At 37.2% G+C, this 20,896-nt stretch overlaps 2 protein-coding genes across 3 annotated transcripts in view; one reads left to right on the forward strand and one right to left on the reverse strand.

Annotated features, from left to right (window-relative positions):
- msraa (methionine sulfoxide reductase Aa) overlaps positions 1–6,514 on the forward strand; it is a 37,115-nt gene extending 30,601 nt beyond the window's left edge. Inside the window, exons 6-7 of one of the 2 annotated variants that reach the window (XM_015035363.1) lie at positions 1,608–1,713; positions 6,084–6,217. In XM_015035363.1, the coding sequence (XP_014890849.1) occupies positions 1,608–1,713; positions 6,084–6,130 (153 nt within the window). In that variant the 3' untranslated portion in view covers positions 6,131–6,217. Of the gene's footprint in view, positions 1–1,607; positions 1,714–6,083 lie in introns of both variants that reach the window. The other variant, XM_015035362.1, reaches the window with a different exon arrangement.
- A 4,468-nt stretch (positions 6,515–10,982) lies between these two features.
- Positions 10,983–16,102, reverse strand: LOC106949236 (hydroxycarboxylic acid receptor 2-like). The gene is made up of 3 exons (XM_015035365.1): positions 15,833–16,102; positions 14,857–15,262; positions 10,983–13,150 (listed from the first exon to the last, which is right to left on the reverse strand). The coding sequence occupies exons 1-3, from the start codon at positions 15,985–15,987 to the stop codon at positions 12,662–12,664; spliced, it is 1,050 nt and encodes a 349-aa protein (XP_014890851.1). The 5' UTR covers positions 15,988–16,102; the 3' UTR covers positions 10,983–12,661.
- Between the last annotated feature and the right edge of the window lie 4,794 nt (positions 16,103–20,896).

Genomic DNA, 20,896 nt, shown 5'->3' on the forward strand with positions numbered 1-20,896 from the left:
AGATGGACCGTTGTATAACTGCGAATCTATTTGCAGTCATTTTCACGTGGGAGTGTAAACGTTGAGTTGGGGGTCTTGCCCAGCAGCAGCTTATTTGGATTTAACGTGACAAGCTGTTTATTTTCCCGTCTGTTTGGCTGAAGACGTCTATTTGTGTAAATCTAATCAGTAAAAATAACAGAAACCATTGTGTCCAGGTTGGTGGCCGGAGATCTGATCTAAGAATGACATCAGCATCGGCTCTGATACCGATGATGGATCAGATCAGTTTTATCTCTACATCAAAGATTCTCTTCCAATGAAACAGACCGCCGGTGCTCTGGTTTCCTTTTTTTTCTTATTTTCTCACAGAAACACAGACAACTTTCTCTGCGTAATAGAGAGATTTCCTGACTCCAGCTCTAACAACCATGTCCTCCTGAAAATCTCTCTCAAATTTTGTTTCCGCTTATTTTTTTCCTCACCAGATTGGCTCACCCACCCCCTCCCATCTGTGTCTGCATGTGTGTGCATGTACGTGAGTGTGTGTGTGTGTGTGTGTGTGTGTGTGTGTGTGTGTGCTAGAGAGAGAGAGAAAACACACTTGGCCTTTAGCAAACACACTCCATGCCAAACCATCTGGGCATTAAATCTGTCCTACTCAAAAATCGCTTCAGTTGCAAAAGTAGCGAACACACTCTCATACTCACACTTTGGGTTTGTTCTGATGATGCATAATTTTTATTGTTTGTACCAGAACAAAGTCCAATAGATGATGAGGGGCCTAAAGCTGCCATTTCTGTAAATTCTTCTCTTCTTTTTGCCTCATGCCTTCAAATATTTATAAATTTGTGCTCCAAAAAATCTCTTTAAAGTCTTTGTATCCAGCCACCCAATTCGTTATTTCTGAAAACCCAGACTTGCAGATCAGGCGCTGACCTGAATTTCCGAAAAGCTCGGTTAAATACAAAGCTAAATGCTCTTTTATTCCCTTTTTTACTCGGCTGCCATGAAAAATGTAGATGGAGGAGCAGAGAAGGGTGAAATAAAAGTTTAAACCAGAGATGAGAAACTTCAGCAAAAAAAACCCAGAAGGAAAACAGACGGGTTCATTTGGTGTCACGGTATTGACCATGTTCGCTTCGCCGGCTGCCTTGATTGTATTGTTCACACAGAGTGTGATTGGGTAATTTGGTGCGTGTGTGTGTGTGTGTGTGTGTGTGTGTGTGTGTGTGTGTGTGTGTGTGTGTGTGTAAGGCACAACAACGCTGCAGAAAATTACCTTGCAGGCGGCTTGTGGTTGTCTGCAGCATGAAAGGAGCCTCCCTTTTCTTTTCTCGCCCCCTACCCATCATTAGGGTGTGCACTGCGTCTAAAATGGCAGGTAGTGGTAAACGTGTGTGTGTGTGTGTGTGTGTGTGTGTGTGTGTGTGTGTGTGTGTGTGTGTGTGTGTCGTTGCTTGATGTAATAATGTGTGCTCGGCCTGTGGGTGCAGACATGGCTCCTGAAAGCGGGGTGTTTTCATTGTTCTGGTATCTTTTCTGGCTGATCCATTTTCTTTCCATTCTTATATCCACTTCTAAACACAAAACTGCTGCTTTTATTTCCTCTGCCTCTTTGTGCACAGATTCCCTCTCTTCTGCCGTCACCTAGCCTCTGTTTTCTTTTTTCCATTCCTTCCGGCCGCTTATCAGCGTTGTTCACGTTTCCCTGCTTTACCGGAGCAGTTGGAGGTATTTGCATACCAAATGAGCAATCTACCTCTCTGACATGCAAATTAATGGATGTGAATTATGCATTTATGGCACGCAGCTAACACAGCACCAGGCTCCAGCACAAGCAAATGCTTTGAAAACATTGAGAGGAAGGAGGGACAATAAAGATGCCACCACAGCAGGGTACGCTGCCGCTTTGAGCTTCACATGCAGAACTGGTGTAAACAGGACAGCAGCCATATTTTCTGCCAGTTCAGTCTTAAATTAGCCCTTAAAATACTTTTTTGGTAGTTATTTAAAATAAGGACTTTGATTACATATTAAAGATGGACATTTCTAATTTATCATGAAGAATTTCTTTGATTTCATTGTCACTATTAATAAAAAAAAGTGACAGTATGATCTAAAATGTTATATTTGCTATTTTCTCCATTGTTTATTCCACAAGAGCATCAATAAATGTCAATAAATTTGATTAAATGTAGATACTTTGTGCAGTTTATTGATACACTGAGAATGTTTTTCAAGTTTTATTTGTGTTTGTGGTGATATAAATTCTGTGCCAACCCTAAAAAACAAGTAATAAATAGTGGTTGCTTTTTTTTTTTTTTACACTATCACAATAAAACCCTAAAATATCACAATATAGTTTTAAGTCAATACTGCCCAACCCTATTTCACACAGATCCTTGGAAATTCGTGTGACGTGCAGAGCTGCAGCTGCTGTACATGAACCAACCAGAGTTTTTCAGTTTTAAATGCAGATTTAACTGATTTTATACCACTTTTAGTCACAAATAATTAACTTTTACCCTCCCATAAAAATGTATCATAACAAACATTTAACATTTCCACACACATGTCAAATATAAACTAAAAAATGAACAGAAAAAAAAAACAAAGGCCATTGACGGGATTGTTCTGCTGCTGCAGCGCGGCTTCGTACGGCATGTTTTTCTTTCCAGCATTGTGCGCTAAATATCTGGATGTAAACAATAACATGCATATTAATACTATAATAATATGTTTTCCTTGATGTTTGAAAATACATGAAAATATGTTTCTTGTCATCAAGTCCTCCCAGCTGTTTTTAACCATAGTTCATGACCTGACAGCATCCCATTATAGCTGCTGTGTTGCAGCTGCAGTTTACCTTCCCTACATATGTGTAACCGTAGATCGAGTCCATTAGAAGTTCACAGGAAGTGATGGATCAGACTGAAAGCTGAGCTGAACTCTCTTCCTGTCTCCTGCTTCTGAAGCCTCACAGACCCTCTGGGCTTGTTTGCTGATTTCTTTGCTAACAGTCTCCAAGTGCTGACGTCAATTAAGCTAAAATGGTTTTCAAATAATTACCTCTCTCAAAGTATTAGAGCCACCAATGTGTGAAATTACTGAGGACACTTCTAGTTTGATTGTTTTTGTGCTAAAACAAAAGAACTCCTATTTCCCTAAAGGACTGACTTTTGAAATCTGAAGTGCCGTCACAAGGGTTTAACGTTAAAGCTGTTTTGAATTGAGCTTTAAAACGTTGTTTTTTGAGTTTTTAGAGAAATTATTCATATTGGATTTTTCCTCTCTGCTTTTAGTGCATTAAATCCACAACAGACGTAACTTTCCTTTTTCAGAGAAAATTCCTCTGTTGCAGTCGGTCGTAAAGTTTTTACTTCATACATGATGTTGCTAATAAGTTCTTGGGCAACTTCTTTCATGAAGTCATGACCATATATAAAGTTTATAAATATCCAGGTCGTAAGTCTGCAAGCTGTGGATTTTGTGCAACAGGTAGATGATTTGTACATTGTTTCCACACATGATAAACAGGCAGACTAGGTTTGATTTGGGACAAAAATAGCAACATTTGTTGCATTTCCACCTGCTGGATTCTCTTTCACACTGCACTGTGTCAAAAACGTGGTCCCCTCCTCACCTGAGGGGGCGCTGCACCAGGAACCACTGAAGGAAACAACCATGGGCGTAGGTTTGGGTAGGGACGGTAGGGACATGTCCCTACCAATATTTACGGGATATGAAAAAGTCCCGACCAATTTTTGCCATATTGGCTCAAAGAACGTGGATCTACGATCTTTGATTAGCAGCAACAGGCGGTGCGGAACGGAAGCTTCTTAGTTTGACATTTATTATGAGCCTCCGAGACCGTGTCGGGGGGGTGGGGGGAGGGGGAGTCAGTTGAATCGTCGGACGTTCTTTGATTAGCTGCAAAAGGCGGCGGCTAGCTGGGCACACGCGTCTCCTTCTGAGTCTCCGAGACCATGTCGCCACCAAAAAAGAAAAGGACAGACATTAGAAGTTATTTCGCTACGTCGGCTGTAAGTAATGGACCCATAAGTTAGATATCTATCACGCAACGCATTTGTTGTAAAGTCCGGTGTTTAGTAAGGTGTCAAGGTCCCCACCAAGGTCCCCACCAAAACTTAGACCGAACCTACGCCCTTGGAAACAACACAAAAACCTCTGAAGAAGTCATGAGCGCAACTTCCTTCTTCACGAAGTGTAAACAAAAATGGAGTGGTGTCAGACTTTAGAGGTTGTAGGATTTCTCTTGTCTTTGGCTAAAAACCACGTCATTTCTCCTGCTAGCGCTAAGCTAGCATGTTTATTTTGGTACTGTTTACCCAGAATGCCCTGTGCTGTAGTCCGCTTCCTGCTATTGGAGTCGTCTCCAGTCCACTTGTTGTTCACTTACGCATTCAAACCTCACCAAAGTTCACTTTCACCGAACCCAGACCGAGGTTTTTAGTCGGATTACGCAAAGATAAAAGATAAATCTTACAACTACTAAAATCTGATGCCACTCCATTTTTATTTACATTTTATGAAGAAGGAAGTTGTGCTCAGTGTCCTTCTGAGATTTTGCTGCTATTTCCTTTGATAGTTCTTGGTACAGTGCCCCCACAGGTCAGGAGTGGAACAGGTTTTTTAAGTAGTTTGTCTGACAGTGCAGTGTGAAAGCAAACTCCAGCAGCTGGAATTGCAGTCCAAAATGTTGCAACCAAAATTGCAACATTTTAACCTGACTTTCTCATTATTTCTGTTATTAGAAAATTTAAAATGCATATTTTCATGAAATGATCCATTTTATGTGTCATTCGAGGTAACGTTCTCAAGCTGATTCCCACCTTTCTTTTCAAATAAAATAATTTTTATCGCATCGGAGCGCTTTAATTAACCTATAAAATATATTAAAGATGATTTATTGCACCGTTTATTAACCTTTTCTGAACAGATAGCCACACATAGCACATAATGACAGGATATGGAGCGTATAATCAAGCTCTGAATTATAGCACGCAGTTTGTTTCCAGTTGAGTAGCTCCTCTAAATCAAATGAAGCGCCAACCTCTAAATAATTAACCTGGATGCCCAGACTGTCGTTACATTCACATAAAATTTTTACTGAGTAAAACCGGAGCGCCTTCTTCTTCTCCATTTGATGAAAATGAATCGCTGATCCCGACCGAGCTGCAGAATCAGCTGGGATGATTGTTGACCAACAGGATAATAACCGTAAACTTAATGAACTCAGAGTTTTGGATTTGCTGCTGTCAAGTCGAGAAGAAATAGGAGCAGCTTTGCAAATAAAAGCCTAAGCGAATAAATGTCAAACCATATTTATCTCCTCCACCATCCATGAGATGATCAAACAAAAAGCTGAGCTGTAAACCTCCCAGCTAAAAACGCGGCAGCATCTTCCATCGCAGATTAAACTTTCATCACCGTCTGTGTGCGTGTGTGTGTGTGTGTGCGTGTGTGTGTGTGTGCGTGTGTGTGTGTGTTTTCATGCGCACCGTCTCTCTTTGTCTTTTAAATTACCCACACACCATCTGGTTGAGTAATTTTTATAACAAGCCGGAGAAGGTGTCATTACCAACCGATACAGCGATTGTGTAAGTCTGTTTTTCTACACTTCAGACGTATAAGATGCTAATGGCTGCTTGGCAGGATGAGGTGTTGATGGGATTAGTTCAGCTGAAAGGTTAATGATTCTTCAGGTAAATTTGGTTTAATGCAGACACACAAACAGCGTTAAAGACAGAAAACATGAGACCAAGACAAAAAGAAAGTTTTATTTGAGAATATTAGAAGTTTATGGTTTAAACGATCAAGTTTTACGTTGTTTGCAGCAGATTTTAGCAACATTTTGTCCATTTTTAATCATTTTTTGTCTAAAGCTCTTATGAGCAAGTCACATATGTGTGGAAAAAAATTAAAGTTTGAATGATTGTTTTGACTCCGGCTCACCTTCTCATGTATGTTTTTGGTACCTGCGTCCTTTAAAGAAAATTTGGAGTCTTTCTTTAACACCTGTCAACATGCATGGTCTGACTTTTTAACACTTTTGTTTTCTTTTCTTCTGCTTCATTCAGGTTCTGGCAGAAGAAGGTTTTGGTTCCATTACAACAGAAATCACTGAAGCCAAACCGTTTTATTACGCTGAGGATTACCACCAGCAGTACCTGAGTAAAAACCCACACGGATACTGCGGCCTGGGCGGGACGGGAGTCGCCTGTCCAATTGGACTCGGGACAAAGTCCTGAGGAATCCTCACCCATCCATAAAACACCCAACATCAAACCAACCCACCTAATGTTCAGCTTCTTATCATACAGGATTTTTAAATTCCTGCTTTGTACATCTGTAAGGCTGAATTCTGTTTGAAAAAAATTGTGGAATATCTTATATTTTTTGCTGGGACTATTTTTATTGCCTGTTTAATGAGTTGTTTTAAATCATACCTGCATATAGAATAATAGAAGAGATGAAGTTTGTTTTGAATAAAGCAACTTCTGAAATTAGACATGTTGAGTTTTTTCTTACACTAAACTTTCCTGCTTTGTTTGAAGATGTATTTTTGCTAAAATAATATCGACCCAATTCCATTTGGTACAGGTTTATTCATGAAAGCATTTCACTTGTACAGAATGTTAGTTCTTAGCACTTTGACAAAATCCTTCAATGAACTGCTTTTATTTCCCAAATAGTTTAGAAACATTCAACTAAAAAAACCCACAAATAGACAAAATTTCCACTAATAATTTGTTTAAATGAGACAAAATGTTTCTTGACAGGATGAATGATTGCTGAGAGTAAATTAAATTGGAAGTTGTTGGTTTTTCACTTTTATAAAAGGTTTTAGTTTATTAGCTGCCATTTGCTTGAGTAACTTTATTTTTAAAAGTACTTCAGGAGTATTTTTACTAGGCTGTACATTTTTACTTTTGCTTGAGTAATTTAATTAGGAAGTATTTCTACTCGAGTAAAATTTCTGGATTTTCTACCCACTGAATGAAAAACAAACATGTTTTAACCAGAAATTTACCAGACTCAGACACACCTGCAGTTTTTGTTAAAGTTTCTTAAGTTTTTTTTTTTTTTTTTTTGAAAGAAACTGATTTGGGAATTTTTTCTTTTACCTGGTTTTGTTATTTTTTAGTTACTTGTATGAATTCTTGTCATTTTGGTCCTTAAAGTACTAAAATGTCCATTTATTTTAATATTTTTCTCCGTCTGATGAGTTTATTTTTAAATATTAATTGGTTGATAATTTGATCAGTTTCTCAGTACTAGAATAAACTCTTTGTCTAATACTTTTTTACTCGAGTAAAATCTTTGGCTGCTCTACCCACCTCTGTTTGTGTTGAGCTAAATATTGCATGTTGAAATTGTCCCTTTGCATATAAAATCTGGGAGAACGGTATTAGAAAGGTGAGATCAGATGATTTATTGTAAATATTTGCTCTGTAGTGTTTTGTGTGCATGTTGTTGTGAAATGACCTCTTTCCTCTGATCTTTGCCCGAAGCCATGTTCCGGTCCAGGCCTCATCTGTCATCACTGTTAATCTCCAAGCATGTGTGTTTCTCTACACTACATGCACATGTGTGTGTTTGGATGCAAACTCACACACACCCCAGCAGGAGGAGAAAATATTGGACGCCAGGCCCTCCGAAGCCTGGCGCCGACATCACACAGCAAACCAAGGAAGAGATGGGTCTCTTTGGAGATGGCAGAGCGCCACCTTGGATCTCTGCTGGCTTGGACTGCAGCTTCACTGGCTCTTGGAAGCTGATCTGGAGCACTATTTTTGGAATAAAGTGGGTATTATCAGCAATATTAAGCAACTCTGCCATTTGAAAGCAAATTTGAAATCATTTCCTCATGTCAAAAACTTTTACGTCTCATTTCATTCTCAGTAATTTAGACCAGAAGAACTTAAAGGGGAAGTGTTATGTGTTTTCCAGGCCATTTTATAGTAACTAAATTACCTTTAATTTTGATCAAAATGTTAAATGTATCAAATATGACTTGAAAGAAATTTGTCCTTGTAATTTAATGCTTTTTCTGAAACTTTGTCTTCAGTAAGTCATCACAACATGGCTCCTCTGTTGACCCTTGAACAACATTTTTACCAATGTTACTGAGAAGTAGCTCCTATAATGAGCTCAGTTCCAGCAGTGTTTGCTAATTGCTTCTGGCTAGTCTGAAGGAGCTGAGTGAGGGAGGGCTGCTCTGTGAGCGGGAAGCTGGTAAACTGCAGCTCTGTAGAGGAGCCGCATCCCGAAGGCGGGGCTAGGTCCACCCAGGCGTTTTGCAAGGCTGAATGGTTGCCATGGAGATTAAAGGATTTCTCAATTATGCACGTGAAATCCTGCAATACTGTTTTAATGACAGAACAGCATTAAAACATGAAGTTAAGCTAAAAAATAAGGAGATTTTACCTTATACCGTCCCTTTAAATGTACCAACAATGCAATAGTTTTGGTACTTAGCATGTAGCGCCCTCTTAATAACTTAATAACTGCAGTTATTTATCCACACAAATAAAAGATCTAATGCAGATCATTCCACTTATAACTAGAACTTTTTGATTGATGGGAGGAGACAGTTTTCCATCATCTGAGATCCCAAAGTGACTCTGGAGGAGCTGCAGAGATCAACAGCTCAGGTAAGAGAATCTATTTACTTCATAAAACTGTAGAAGAAAAATAGCATTACTAATTTCTTAAAAGAAACTCCCCCAAAATGTATCCTTTACTTAAAACCCCAACTCTGATGTTTAGAGAAGATAAAACTATTTTATAATATTATCTTTGTTGGTATCTGAGCTGTTTTCTCCACAGACAATCTAGATTTTTGTTGACCTGATGATTTTGGGTGCTCAGATATTCCAAAATCAAACTTTGTCTCAAAAGGAGAAAGCAACGTTATTATTTTTTATTAAGATCATGTTTTAAATGAGCTGACAAATAACGTTACTGTCCTCATTTAGTTTGTAAGCTTATCATAAAATGCCAGGAGGTTGTTGAATTTGAATTTGTCCCTTGTTCAAACGCTGGCCTCTGCTGCCATCTGGAGGTGAAAGTACGGTATGATCATGTTTCAATAACAATAACGCAGAAATAAATATTTTCCCTTGACCCAGAAAATATTTATCCGAGAAGATTTCGCCTGTTTTTGCTGTTTGTTACTTATAAATCGCATTTTAAAAACAGTCATAATTTTCAGCTCAAATCTCTCATTTGTACGAAAGTTCTCTGATCAATTCAGATCAGGTGTAATGATTTATCTGGCACTTTCCATCAAACTTTCCTCTTTATCGTGTTAGTTTTGATAACATTCACTCACAATTTAATACATGTTAGCTCGTTTTTGTGAAAAAGTTGCCAATTTTGTTTCCAGGGTTTTCCCCTTTTTAAGCCTAGCATTCTCTGCGCATCATAGTTTCCATCTTTAAAACCCTGATGACCAGGAATACTGACCCGTTATGTCAGAGGTTCTTCAAAAACAAAACAAAAACACCAGGGGAGGTAGATACGGGTCAGGGACAGCTAATATGGCAGGCCGTTTTAACATATAATCGATTTCACTGCTTACATTGTAATTACAGACACAAAATGTCCTGCCATACTGGGATAGCAGCTAATTTCACACTGACCAAAGTCAGACCTGCCCGCCGGGAAATATCCCGGATCTCCTGATTAGCCAGTCAGGAAGGTCAAAACATTACTCCCAGTCATACACTTTAAAGTTAAATTCAACCAAATAGAGTTGAAATCTGAATTTAAACAATTAATTAAAAAAAATTGTGGTATTATTTTTGTTTTTGTTTTTTTAGCAAAGATAATTCTGCTGAATCTAACTTTTCTACTGAATCTGAAAGTTTGTTTTCTTACCACTAGAGGGCAGTAGTTTATCAGTTTACAGTGGTGTTTACAAAGCAGCAAAACCAACGTGCAACAGTCATTAGGGAAGATTAGTCAAGAGTTTTAAAATCCAAACAGCCTGTTGAGGTTTACAGATGAGATGCTGATTTCTTATTTTGGAACTAATCCTTTTGGGTCAGAATTTAGACTTAGAATGTCTAAAAATTGCTTTCCAACTGTATTTCAAGACCTAAATGCCATACACAACTTTTTTCTTGCTTGGGTGGTCAGAGAAAGAAGCCCATTTCAAAATACATCAGAAGCACCAACACAACACAGCTCTGAGTTTTTGTTATGCTTTGCATATCTATGTTTGCGTTATCATACTTTTTCCTGAGTTGTTGATGGTTTCCAGATATTTCCTGCTTAGACCTGTGGGCTCCAGCTTAGCAGCTACCTCCACATTTACTCTTTCAACACTGCACAGTGTAAAAGTGTCCACACCTTCACTGTTTTCTGTGAATGTGTAATTGTAGATTACACAATCTAAACAAACTTCTGCAATTGCTTGCAAAATAAAAGTGGAAATTTGAGCCTCAAGAGATAGAAGTAACGTCAATATTTGGACGTTGCAAGGAAGGCTTCATTAGGATGGTTTAAAGATTTTTCTTTTGGGTGTTTGGAGAAAATGAATGAGAAAACTCCCAGACTCCTTCCTGAGTGGGTTGTATTTACAGCAGCCTTATACAAAGATCTTCAGTCAGCATCACAGACCATAAATAATCTAATTCAGAAAAACAACATCACATGAATTGTTAGAGTAAAGCATAAAAAGATTTATTGGACATTTTTGTAGCCGTGGCTGAAACATGAAACAGATTCAACAACATGAACAGTCAAATAAAGTGATGACAAAGCTTAAAACTGGAGACAAAATGGCCACTCAACATTTATAATTCATAAAGAAAAGAGAAAAAGTTCAACACTTCAAGTCTTAAACACTGAGCTGGGTTCTTTTTTTTATTAACCTGCAAAATATATATATAAAAAATCTCAACTCTTTCACTCATGGTTTGGAATAAATTTAAATAAATATATAAGGTATATAAATATTTACATCATAAACTATATTATTTAAACACAAAAATGTAAAAAATTTTAACCAAATGAAAGGAGGAAAGAAGACGAGACGGGTCTAAACATGACTCAGACGTCTCTAAACACCCACACTGTCTGTTTATATGTTTTGACTTGAACAAATATCACAGGATTATACATACAGGAAGAGCTAATATGTAAAGTAATGGAAACCCTACAGTGAGAAAAGTGCAGAAGCATTTCCACTAGATTGCCTCATCTGGTTGGATAAAAAAATCAACTTGGATTAAAATGCAACAAAACAAAATGTAGATTTTAAAACTTAAAAATCGGAAAGGTTATTATATCCCACAGCAAGCAGGTTTATTTCTTGAAACATTCCTAGTAATAACTAGGGAGTCTACTGGACCTCACATGTTGTGTTTCTGAAGTTAACACATTATTTTTTGAAACTTAAAGACCACTTTACCAAAATTTAGAAAGTAAGGCTTAAATTCCTGGAAGTAAAAGTTACTGTCCTGACACACATAAGTACTTCTCTGAAATTCACAGGTTACATTTGTAAAACTTGAGGTTCTTTATAACTACAAAGCTACTATCAAGGAATACACAGGTTACTTTCCTCAAAATTGATGTTACTTTACTGACACTAACAAGTTAATTGAAAAAAGTAAAGTTTTTTTTTTTTGTTTTTTGTTTTTTTGAGAAGCACTGATTTACTGGAACTTAAAGAATTTGCTTTGAACGTAAAGGTTACCATCCTGATGCCCCAAGTTACGTTTTCCTGCAGTTTTGCTTAAATGTTCCCTATTTGGAACTCATGCCCTATTTATCTGTAATTAAAAAATTACTACTTTCCTGAAATTAACAAAGTAATTTTGTGAAATGTAATGTTTATGTTCCTGAAGTCTGCCATTTGCCAACTTGAAGCACACGGGATACGTTTCTGAAATTCACAGGTTAGCTTTCAGAGACTCGAGCGATTTTTCTAAATGGAAGTTACGGGTCATTATCAATGACCTTACTGGTAACTTTTCAGAAACAAACAATACATTTATAGATTGCTTCCCAGGTATTTACATGTTAGTTTGTTGAAACTAACTTTTCTGCAATTTAAACATGAAAACAACTTTCATTAAAGATGTCTTTGGCAATAAGTTCATGTTTTTTTGGTGTCTGGAAAATTGGCTGTTTTGAAAACCTTCTGAATGCAACGTCACAAATCAACAGGCACTGCACCTAGCAACCACAGTGAAGAGACAAGAGTTTTGTTTTTGAGTAATCCTTCAGAAACCACTTGTTACAATATTGTTGGTTGTGCAGGAGGCTCCACTTATGCTTTTCAAAGACGTACGGTTGTGTAATTGCGCATCAGTTGGCAGTTATTTACATGGGCAAGTGTAAACGTTGAATTGGGGGGGAAGTGGCCTGCAGCAGCTTCTTTGGATTTAAAGTGACAGGACATCCTAAAATGGCTCAAAATAAGCAAAACTGATCACACAAAAATAATTTTCTATGAATGATTTTATACAACAAAAGTAATGTAACATATTTTCTATATCCCATGTACCTATCCTAACATTTTCAATGAAGAATAATAGGAAACTTTTAAGGCTTTGTTCCTGAGAAGATACCTTTACAGGTGGAGCAGTAGTTGTCAAGTTTTTATGATAGCTACATTTAAACCAGAAAGATTGACTAATAGTCATTTTTCCATCATTTGCAATGAAATCAGTTTAGCCCCTGGGACTACAGTTGTCGTTGTAGTTCCTGTAGTTCCTGTTGTTGTGGCCATTGGTGTGGTCAAGGGAGACTTCAGCAGTTTCTTCCTCAGGTATGGTGGGAAGAAAGTGGAGATGTAAGCTACCTTAAAGCCTGAGTTGCAGAAGCAGTAAACCAGTGGGTCCAACAAGCAGTCGGCGTAGGACAAAACCATGAGGGCGTCGTATACCTGGACCACCTTATCCTCCATCTCCTGACATTGTTTCAGCCTCACGATCAGCAGCGCCAGCCGAGCCATCATGCACGGCAGGAAGCAGATGGAGAAGACAATGGCGACAGACAGGACGGCGAACACGGCTCTCCTCAGTTTGGCCTTTTCCCCAATTGATTTCCTCTTCAGCCGATTGATGATGCAAGTTGTGCAGTAAATGAGGATGATGAAGGGGATGATGATTTGCGAGAAGAAGACAGTCTGAAAGGAAAAAAAGCTTATTACTCAGGACAGCAGTGCTTTATGTGGTAAATATAAGTTGATATTGCAGGTTTTATTTTAAAACTGGTGGGAAAATACAAATCAGTGGTGATTCCTAAAGAAATGCAGCTGTTAGTGAAGTGGAAAGATTTACCAGTGTAGGTAATAATTAATCGCCTGAGTTGTTGCTTCTCTGAGAGACTGGGTTTATGTAAATAGCTGCAGGTCAACTTAAACGCAGCACTGTATGCTAAAAAGCTACATTTTATCTTTCTTCTACCCTGTCTCTTAAATCAATCTAATTTTTTCAAAGTACTGGGATATTTAAATATTTTTCCAAATGTGTTTCACTATTTTTAATTTCTGATTTATCTGTTTATTTAGTCTTGTTATATAGAAAGAATGTCTGTTTCTGTGTTTTCCTCTGCTTTGTTAGCACCTTTTAGTCATTTTGGACTTTAACCTTCTCCTTTCTTCAATGAAACTAAATATTTTACATATAAACTATATACATTTTTATTGGCCAAGGTTTTGTATTTTTGTTAAATCTAACAACTTTGTTACCCTTAACATTAATTTCAATCAATTAGATTTTACATATTATTATTATTATTATTATTATTATTATTATTATTATATTTTAACACAATCGCATTTTATTTTTTTACACACAGAAGTTGTGGGTGGAACCTTCGTATTGGCGCGTTTCTGGTACGTCCGTGAATCTGACGCACAAGCGCTGTCCGCAATTAAAAGTTATGAAACAAAGCTCCTTCTCTTTGCCCTCTGTAGGTTTCTTTCTGCTTTGAAAAATAATCAAATCAGAAAGTCTGGGAAAGACTCTTGTTGTGTTCAAGTTGTGCTAAAAGCAGTTAGCTTATCAGCAAAGCCGTTCTGGCCTAAATTAGCATCTTAATGCTAAGTCTCTCGCTGACAGGATTTCAGTTGTGTCAGCGTCCACAGTTGAAATACCAAAAAAGTTCCATAAAATTATTAAGGATTCCTGAAACATTTGTCTTAGTTGTTGAGGTCATTTATCTACTTATTCAATAATTTGGCAGCAAAAAAGGGTTTAAATTGAAAATGTTATTTTATTAATTTGTTTTTTTATATATTATTATTAAAATGCAATTAATTAAACACAAACTCTGCAAAATAAAAAATAATAATAATTGAGTCCCATCACTACTGTAGACCTCTCCCATGTGGGGTATTTCTTATACTTTAGAGACTCATGTAGGCAGCTGGCTCCTCTGGGTTTGTATTTAGTGTTTTCAGAGTAATAAAATGTCCTACATACAGAGGTGGACAGAGTGTCCAAAATTTGTAAGAGTGGCAGAACTTCAACATGTTTTTACTCAAGTAAAAGTAAAAAAGTATTTGGTAAAAAAATCTACTGAAGTGAGCAACTGATCAAATTATCAGTCATTTAATATTTAAAAATTACATAATCAGAAGAAACAAAATATGAACTGGAAATGTTTATATTTCCACTAATGAAAATACTCCTAAAAGTTTGTTTTTTTTCCAAAACGTTACTCAAGTGAATATAACTGAGTAAATGTTACTTCCAAACTCTGCCTGTCTATGAATGATTGCCAAGTATATGGTTGTAGAAGTTATATAAAATTCTTTTTCATCATTGAATCAATGGTAAATATCTGTGCATTTAATATTGATGTGAATTAGTGAAGCCAGAATATTACCTCTCTGAAAGCATCCACCAACATTTCTAGAGTCGTGGTGTTATTTCGGCCAAAGCTGTTGCAGCAATCGAATTTGTTGAGCATCGTGGGAATGGTGAGCGGCAGTAAGAACACCCATATAAGCACAGAGATCAGTGGAGACTTCTTAAGCACCTTCACACAATTTCTCTTCCCAAGATGGACGACGCTGAAGTAGCGGTCCAGGGACAGAGTGATGAGGAAGCCGATGCTGGCCCCTCGATTGAGGAACAGCATGAAGTGCATCAGACGGCAAATAGCATCATTCTTGCTGCGCCTCAGACTGTGCTGATAGTGGTGAATTTTAACAGGAAGACAGGCCACCAACAAAAAATCAGCGACCACAATGTTGAAGAGGAACACGCTGTTATTCTTCCAGAATTTATACCTGAAGAGGAAACAGTTCACAGAACATTTAGTCAAGAGAAACAGAACATTGATCTGCTCAGAACGTTTGGTTCCTGGCATCTGCAGATGATTGATTGAAACTATTCTGGTTTCTCAGCAATATTAACAATGATAAGTTTCACATGTCAGGAAATGGCTGCTATTTTTTATATTTACAGAGAACGCTTTAATTCAGGAAATGTGTGATTACATCAAAAGAACCTAGACTGTGGTTGGCCTGTCGTGCATTGTTAGAACAGCTATTGCAACATATTAATCTGGTGGCATCTTTGTTGACATGCAGCCCAATTTCTATAAACTGCACTTTGACATTTAAACATCTTACATAAAATGGACATCACATTTTTTTAGTGTGTATTTGCACATGCAACCTAATTTAACAGTGAATTACATTTATTTAAGTTGTTTGATATTTTATGCAGATGCTGTATTTTAAATGCATCTCAACAGCCTTTACTACCACAGTTGAACCTCATAATCTAACTTTATCTACACCTTAATGTCAGGAAATTGTGAAATTTTCATCTTCGCAGCTGAAAATCAGTGATACCTGAAGATGAAGATGTAGAGCACTGAGAGGTTGAGCGGAAGTCCCAGAATGAACTCCACCATCATCACGTAGGAGAGGGCTTGGTAAGTGTCTTGATTCGGTGTAAAGCAGGGGTCTTCTGTCAAATTAGTATTATTATTAGTAATATTATACATTTTGATGAATCTCAAACTGAATCCTTCGTCTTCACTCTGCCACAGTCTGTCACTCCAGATTTTCCTCTCTTCCTTCTCAAACAACAAATTCAAAAGCTCCTTTCACAGATCCAGGCAGTGATTGAGAAACCCAGACAATCCTTTGCCATCCATGCCAAAAGATCCCAGGGAAACAGACACCAAACAAACAAAAGAAATCAGAAGCAGCGCAGAGAGGAGGAGAAAACACTCTGAGAGTGTGTGTGTTCTCTCTTCAGGCAAGGCTGCAACTGATCCCTCAGAGAGGAAGGACATATATTTCATCTGGAGGTGTGGCTAAAGAGAGTGGCTCAACTAACTGCGAAGCGTCAAAGCTCCTTTCCTTAAAGAGAAAAATGAAACAAAGAAACTGAATTAGCCCTTGTTATGAAGAACCTGAGTGGTTAGCATTTAATTTGTATTTCAGCTGAACGTTTCTCTGTTGCAACATCAAGTTGCCACATGTCGAAATATTCCTATCATCAGACATCACTGAGTAAATCATAGTTTTCCAGTAAAACATTACATGAACGTCTGCTGGTAAACAACAAAGAGAGATTAGATCCTGCTTTTGACCTAAAAAAACACAAAAAGTGAACTAGTAGTAGGTAACGGAGCTCTTACTTTAGTCCAGTCTTTAGGTACACTGCAAAATCACAAAATCTTACCAAGTATTTTTGGTTTAGTTTCTAGTGGAAATATCTAACTACACTTAAAATAAGACAAAACTAACTTGTAATTAACTTTTCCGGTAGATATATGAGCTTATTTAATTCATTCATTTCTTAATATTGATTAAAAAAATGCTTGTTCCGTTAGCAGATTATTTCATGTTTAACATGGGAAAAATGTCTTGTTATAAGTGAAATAATCTGCCAATGGAACTAAAACCTTTTTATCAAAAGTAAGGAATTAGTGACTTAAAACAATATCATGTATCTTGCTGAAAAGTTATGTATAAGTTAGTCTTATCTTATTTAAAGTTTACTAAGATATTTGCATTAGACCAAAAATACTTGGTATTTTGTGTTTTTGCAGTGATCCACCTCTTACTGTAATGTATTATTCTAAATAAAGTATCTTTTAAAATACATTTTTATTGTTAATATCATATTCCTACAGCTATTGCATTAAAATTCATGTTCTGTCCCGTTTACATTTTACTTTTTTCTGTGAATATATGCCAATACAAATAGGTGTAACTCATTTTTTCCAAGATCTGTGATGATTTTTAACAACAATTCACAAAACTGAAGAAGGCTTTGCAATATCTAGTGAACGTGTCACAACTCATGTCTGACCTACCTGAAACTATTATGAAGCAGTATTTGGAAACAGATAGGTACCTTTTAATCTCTGCTGTCTTCTTATTAAACTATGGCATATGCAACATTTTCTCTAGAAACTGGTGAAGTAAAATTCTGAGTAATTACATGGTAAGACAGACAAATGTCTTAAGTTTTTTGACCACAGTTTCCTGTTTCATTTGACTTCAATATTAAAACATACATCTATCAGCCAGGCATCCATTTAGATCCCCAACACAGGAATATGACTTTACTGTTTAGATTGTATAGAAAAATAGACCCAGCTTTCAACTCAGAGGAAGCATGAACATAGAAATCAAAGCAGCCTGAGTAAAGATCCCTGTGGAATACCATCACCAGCCCTACCAGGCGTTGATAATGTTAATCCAGTTTCATAGAGGTAAATCTCCACTTAATTTAATTTCATGAGAAAAAGTCACAAAGTAATTTCTGCTCAGAGATAAAAAAAAAATGTAATGAGTAATAATGTGACTTTTAAAAATTTGGTCAGAGGTTCAGAAAAAAGCTTGTGGTTGGTATTTTTCATCTGCATAAGTGGAAAGTTTTTTTCATATATCTGTTCACTCAGAAAATATAATCACACATTGTCAGTGCTGTTTCCACTGGGCATTAGGTAGTTTAAACCTTTCAACAATCAGAACATCATCAACACTCTGGGTGTTTTTTTTCCAAACGTTTTCTATCTGGTCTTCTATCACTGCCTTCCTCTATTGGACCTCGGCTTTCAGTGTTTTCACATCAGATAGTTTGGTAGACTCAGTTCCATTGGAGATCAAAATTGCAACATTTGTTACATTTTCAGCTGGTGTGGTTCATGTTCACACTACTACGGTCAAATGAACCAAACCCTTTGAAAACCCTGTTCACCTCCTCACCTGTGGGGGCGCTGCACCTAGAACCACAGAAGAAAACGACATGAAAACCTCTGAAGAAGACAGTGAGCGCAACTTCCTTCTTTGCAAAATGCAAATAAAAATTGAGTGGTGTCAAATTTTAGAGGTTGTAGGATTTTGGGTTTGGTAAAAGACCAGGAGCTAATTCCTCCTCTAGTGCGTTTGCTTTAGTTGTATTTACCCAGAATGCCCTGTACTGTAGTCACTTCCTGGTTTTGGAGCTGGTTCACTTGACATTCACATATGCTTTTGAACTGCACCAGAGTTCACTTTTTTTGGGCCACATCAGAGTTGGATTACGCGTTCACATCGCCCCAGACTGGACTTTCTAGTCAAACCAACAGGAGCTTGATTAAAGCGGATTAACCAGGTTTGGTGTGAATTCACCTTTAGGATGCATTCACACCAGGCCTGTTTAGTCTGAATTTGTTTTGGTCGTATTTACCCAGAATGCCCTGCACTGTAGTCCACTTCCTGCTTTTTTGTTTTGTTCGCTTTTTTGGTCTGCATCAGAATTGGATTACGCGCTCACACCTCCCCAGGTGAAATTGGACAGACACTCCCCAGACAAACTGGAGTTTGATTAAAGCAGACCAAATAGGGCTGGTGTGAATGCATCCTAAAGGCAAAGATGCATTCACACCAAATGCATTTTGATTGCATTTACCCAGAATGCCCTGTGCTTATATATTAAAATTCCTGCTTTCAGAGCGATCTCCAGTTTGCTTGGCGTTCACATATGCATTCAAACCGCATCAGAGTTCACTTCAACTGAGCCTAGTTTGCTCTTTTACGCATTCACACCTCTCCAAACAAACTGGACTTTCTAGACAAACAAACTGGAGTTTGATTAAAATGGACTAAGCAGGTCTGGTGTGAATGCAACTTTAGCTTACTGGACTTCTGCTCTGCAGCAAAATGTTGTATCCAAGCCTGTCATAATGTTGCTTCTGCTAAGTGGTGAAAAAATGCAATTCTTGTCATATTTTGACCACAGGGCTTAAAAAGTAACTTGTGGTTTCTAGAAGCTTATGTAAGTAAAGATTTTTCAAGAGCGATATATTTTTTATTTATTTGGCATGTCTTTGTAATTTCCTTTTATCTTTAGATTTATTTTGCTCAGTCTATTGCACCTTAAGGTTTTATGTTGCTTTTCACACCAAATACCAAATTCAGCGTTGTGCTCTGACCTTTGTTATCAAGTCCTTCATTTTTGTCATCCTTTGCGCTGCCTAACAGAAGAGAAGTCTTAACTCTGCTGGTCCTAATGGATTTATAATTCATGTGGGTTATAAAGCTTTTACTGCAACAGGAAGTGAACCAGATAATGTATTTAGGTTAAAAGCAGGATAGAAGCACTTGTTCATATATTGCTCGGTCCAGATGCCAACAAGTTGTTTTTGCAGCTAAAATGTGAACATTTTGTTTTTGTAGATAAAATAAAACTGCTTGTTAGAAACAAGCAGTTTAATATATTTCATATAGAAAATGAGCAAAATTTCAAGATCAACTAAAAGTAGAAATAAAAGCAAAAGATTTTCATTTTGTTGTCAAAAAGAATAGAACAGGATGACATAGAGTCTAAATGTGTCTCAGTTTTTTTATTACAATTATAATTCAGTAAGTTATAAATTCACTTTTAGTAAAAAACAACAGTCGTTTTCCAGATTATTATTCTTTCCTTTACAATATTGTGGAAGAATCTTGGCCTATTCCTCTTTTTAAAGTTGCCCCAGTTCTTTAAATTGGGAATATTATGTATTTTCCAGGCACATAGGGCCATTTTATAACACAATCAAGTTACTTTTTCCTTCAGTTTTTATGGAAATGCTGTATATCAAAAACAATCTAATAAAAATCTAATTTTGCATCACAGCCATATCTGGTGCTTTGAAATTGGCCTCTGTCTCTTTAAGAACCTCCTACCCTTTCTGACACTCCCCCTTCAACATGTTATCACAACAATGCTTCTCCATGATGCCGTTTACATCTGTTCTTTGCATAAGCGCAGGAGATATGCAGCTCCACCAGGTGTTTGCTGATATCTGCTGCCACTAGTCTGGAGGAGCTGACTAGTGGGGAAGAATTGACTTTAAGGTTTGCAGACACTGACTGGACCATTTTAACACTTTGACACCGTTTTGTTTTTCAGCCATTCTGTTGCAGATGTGCTACCGTGTGTATTGGACCATTGTTCTGTAGATGAACCAGTTTTTCTTCAGTACTGAGTTCATGGGCGACTCAGTGAGTGCAAGCTGATCAGGTAACAGTCTAAATCATCAATCCTTGACCGTTAGTATGAACTGTTTGTGTCGTTATGCTGTGCTTGGTTTTGTCAAACCAGAAACTTTCATGGAAAAACAAAATACCAATTTGGTCTTTTTCCTAATTATCATCGTCAAGAACCTTTAACAAGCTACGTGGAAACCGGGTTATGGAGTTCTTGGATTTTTTTTTTTTTTGCAATTTCACCGTCTGACATCAGTGGGAATTTGTACAGATGTTCTCATTTGTTCACGTTTCAGATCTGAAAAAACTAAAACCAACAGAGTAAGAAGCTGTTTTTACGCATTAGCCGTCACCAGACTGAATGAAGCTCGGCAGTCAATTTGACCTCACTGATTTTTATATTTTACTACAGTTTTAAGTTTACTTTCGTCAATAGTTGAA

Source organism: Poecilia latipinna, unplaced genomic scaffold (genome assembly GCF_001443285.1).
Source record: "Poecilia latipinna isolate Pla-1442-1.1 unplaced genomic scaffold, P_latipinna-1.0 Scaffold332, whole genome shotgun sequence".
Classification (NCBI taxonomy): domain Eukaryota; kingdom Metazoa; phylum Chordata; class Actinopteri; order Cyprinodontiformes; family Poeciliidae; genus Poecilia; species Poecilia latipinna.

Coding starts and splice junctions, on each gene's coding strand:
- LOC106949236 (XM_015035365.1), bottom strand. CDS start 15,987: ATGTATAATATTACTAATAATAATACTAATTTGACAGAAGACCCCTGC. Junction 15,263..15,832: donor CTCTACATCTTCATCTTCAG/GTATCACTGATT, acceptor TTTCCTCTTCAG/GTATAAATTCTGGAAGAATA. Junction 13,151..14,856: donor TGGTGGATGCTTTCAGAGAG/GTAATATTCTGG, acceptor TTTTCCTTTCAG/ACTGTCTTCTTCTCGCAAAT.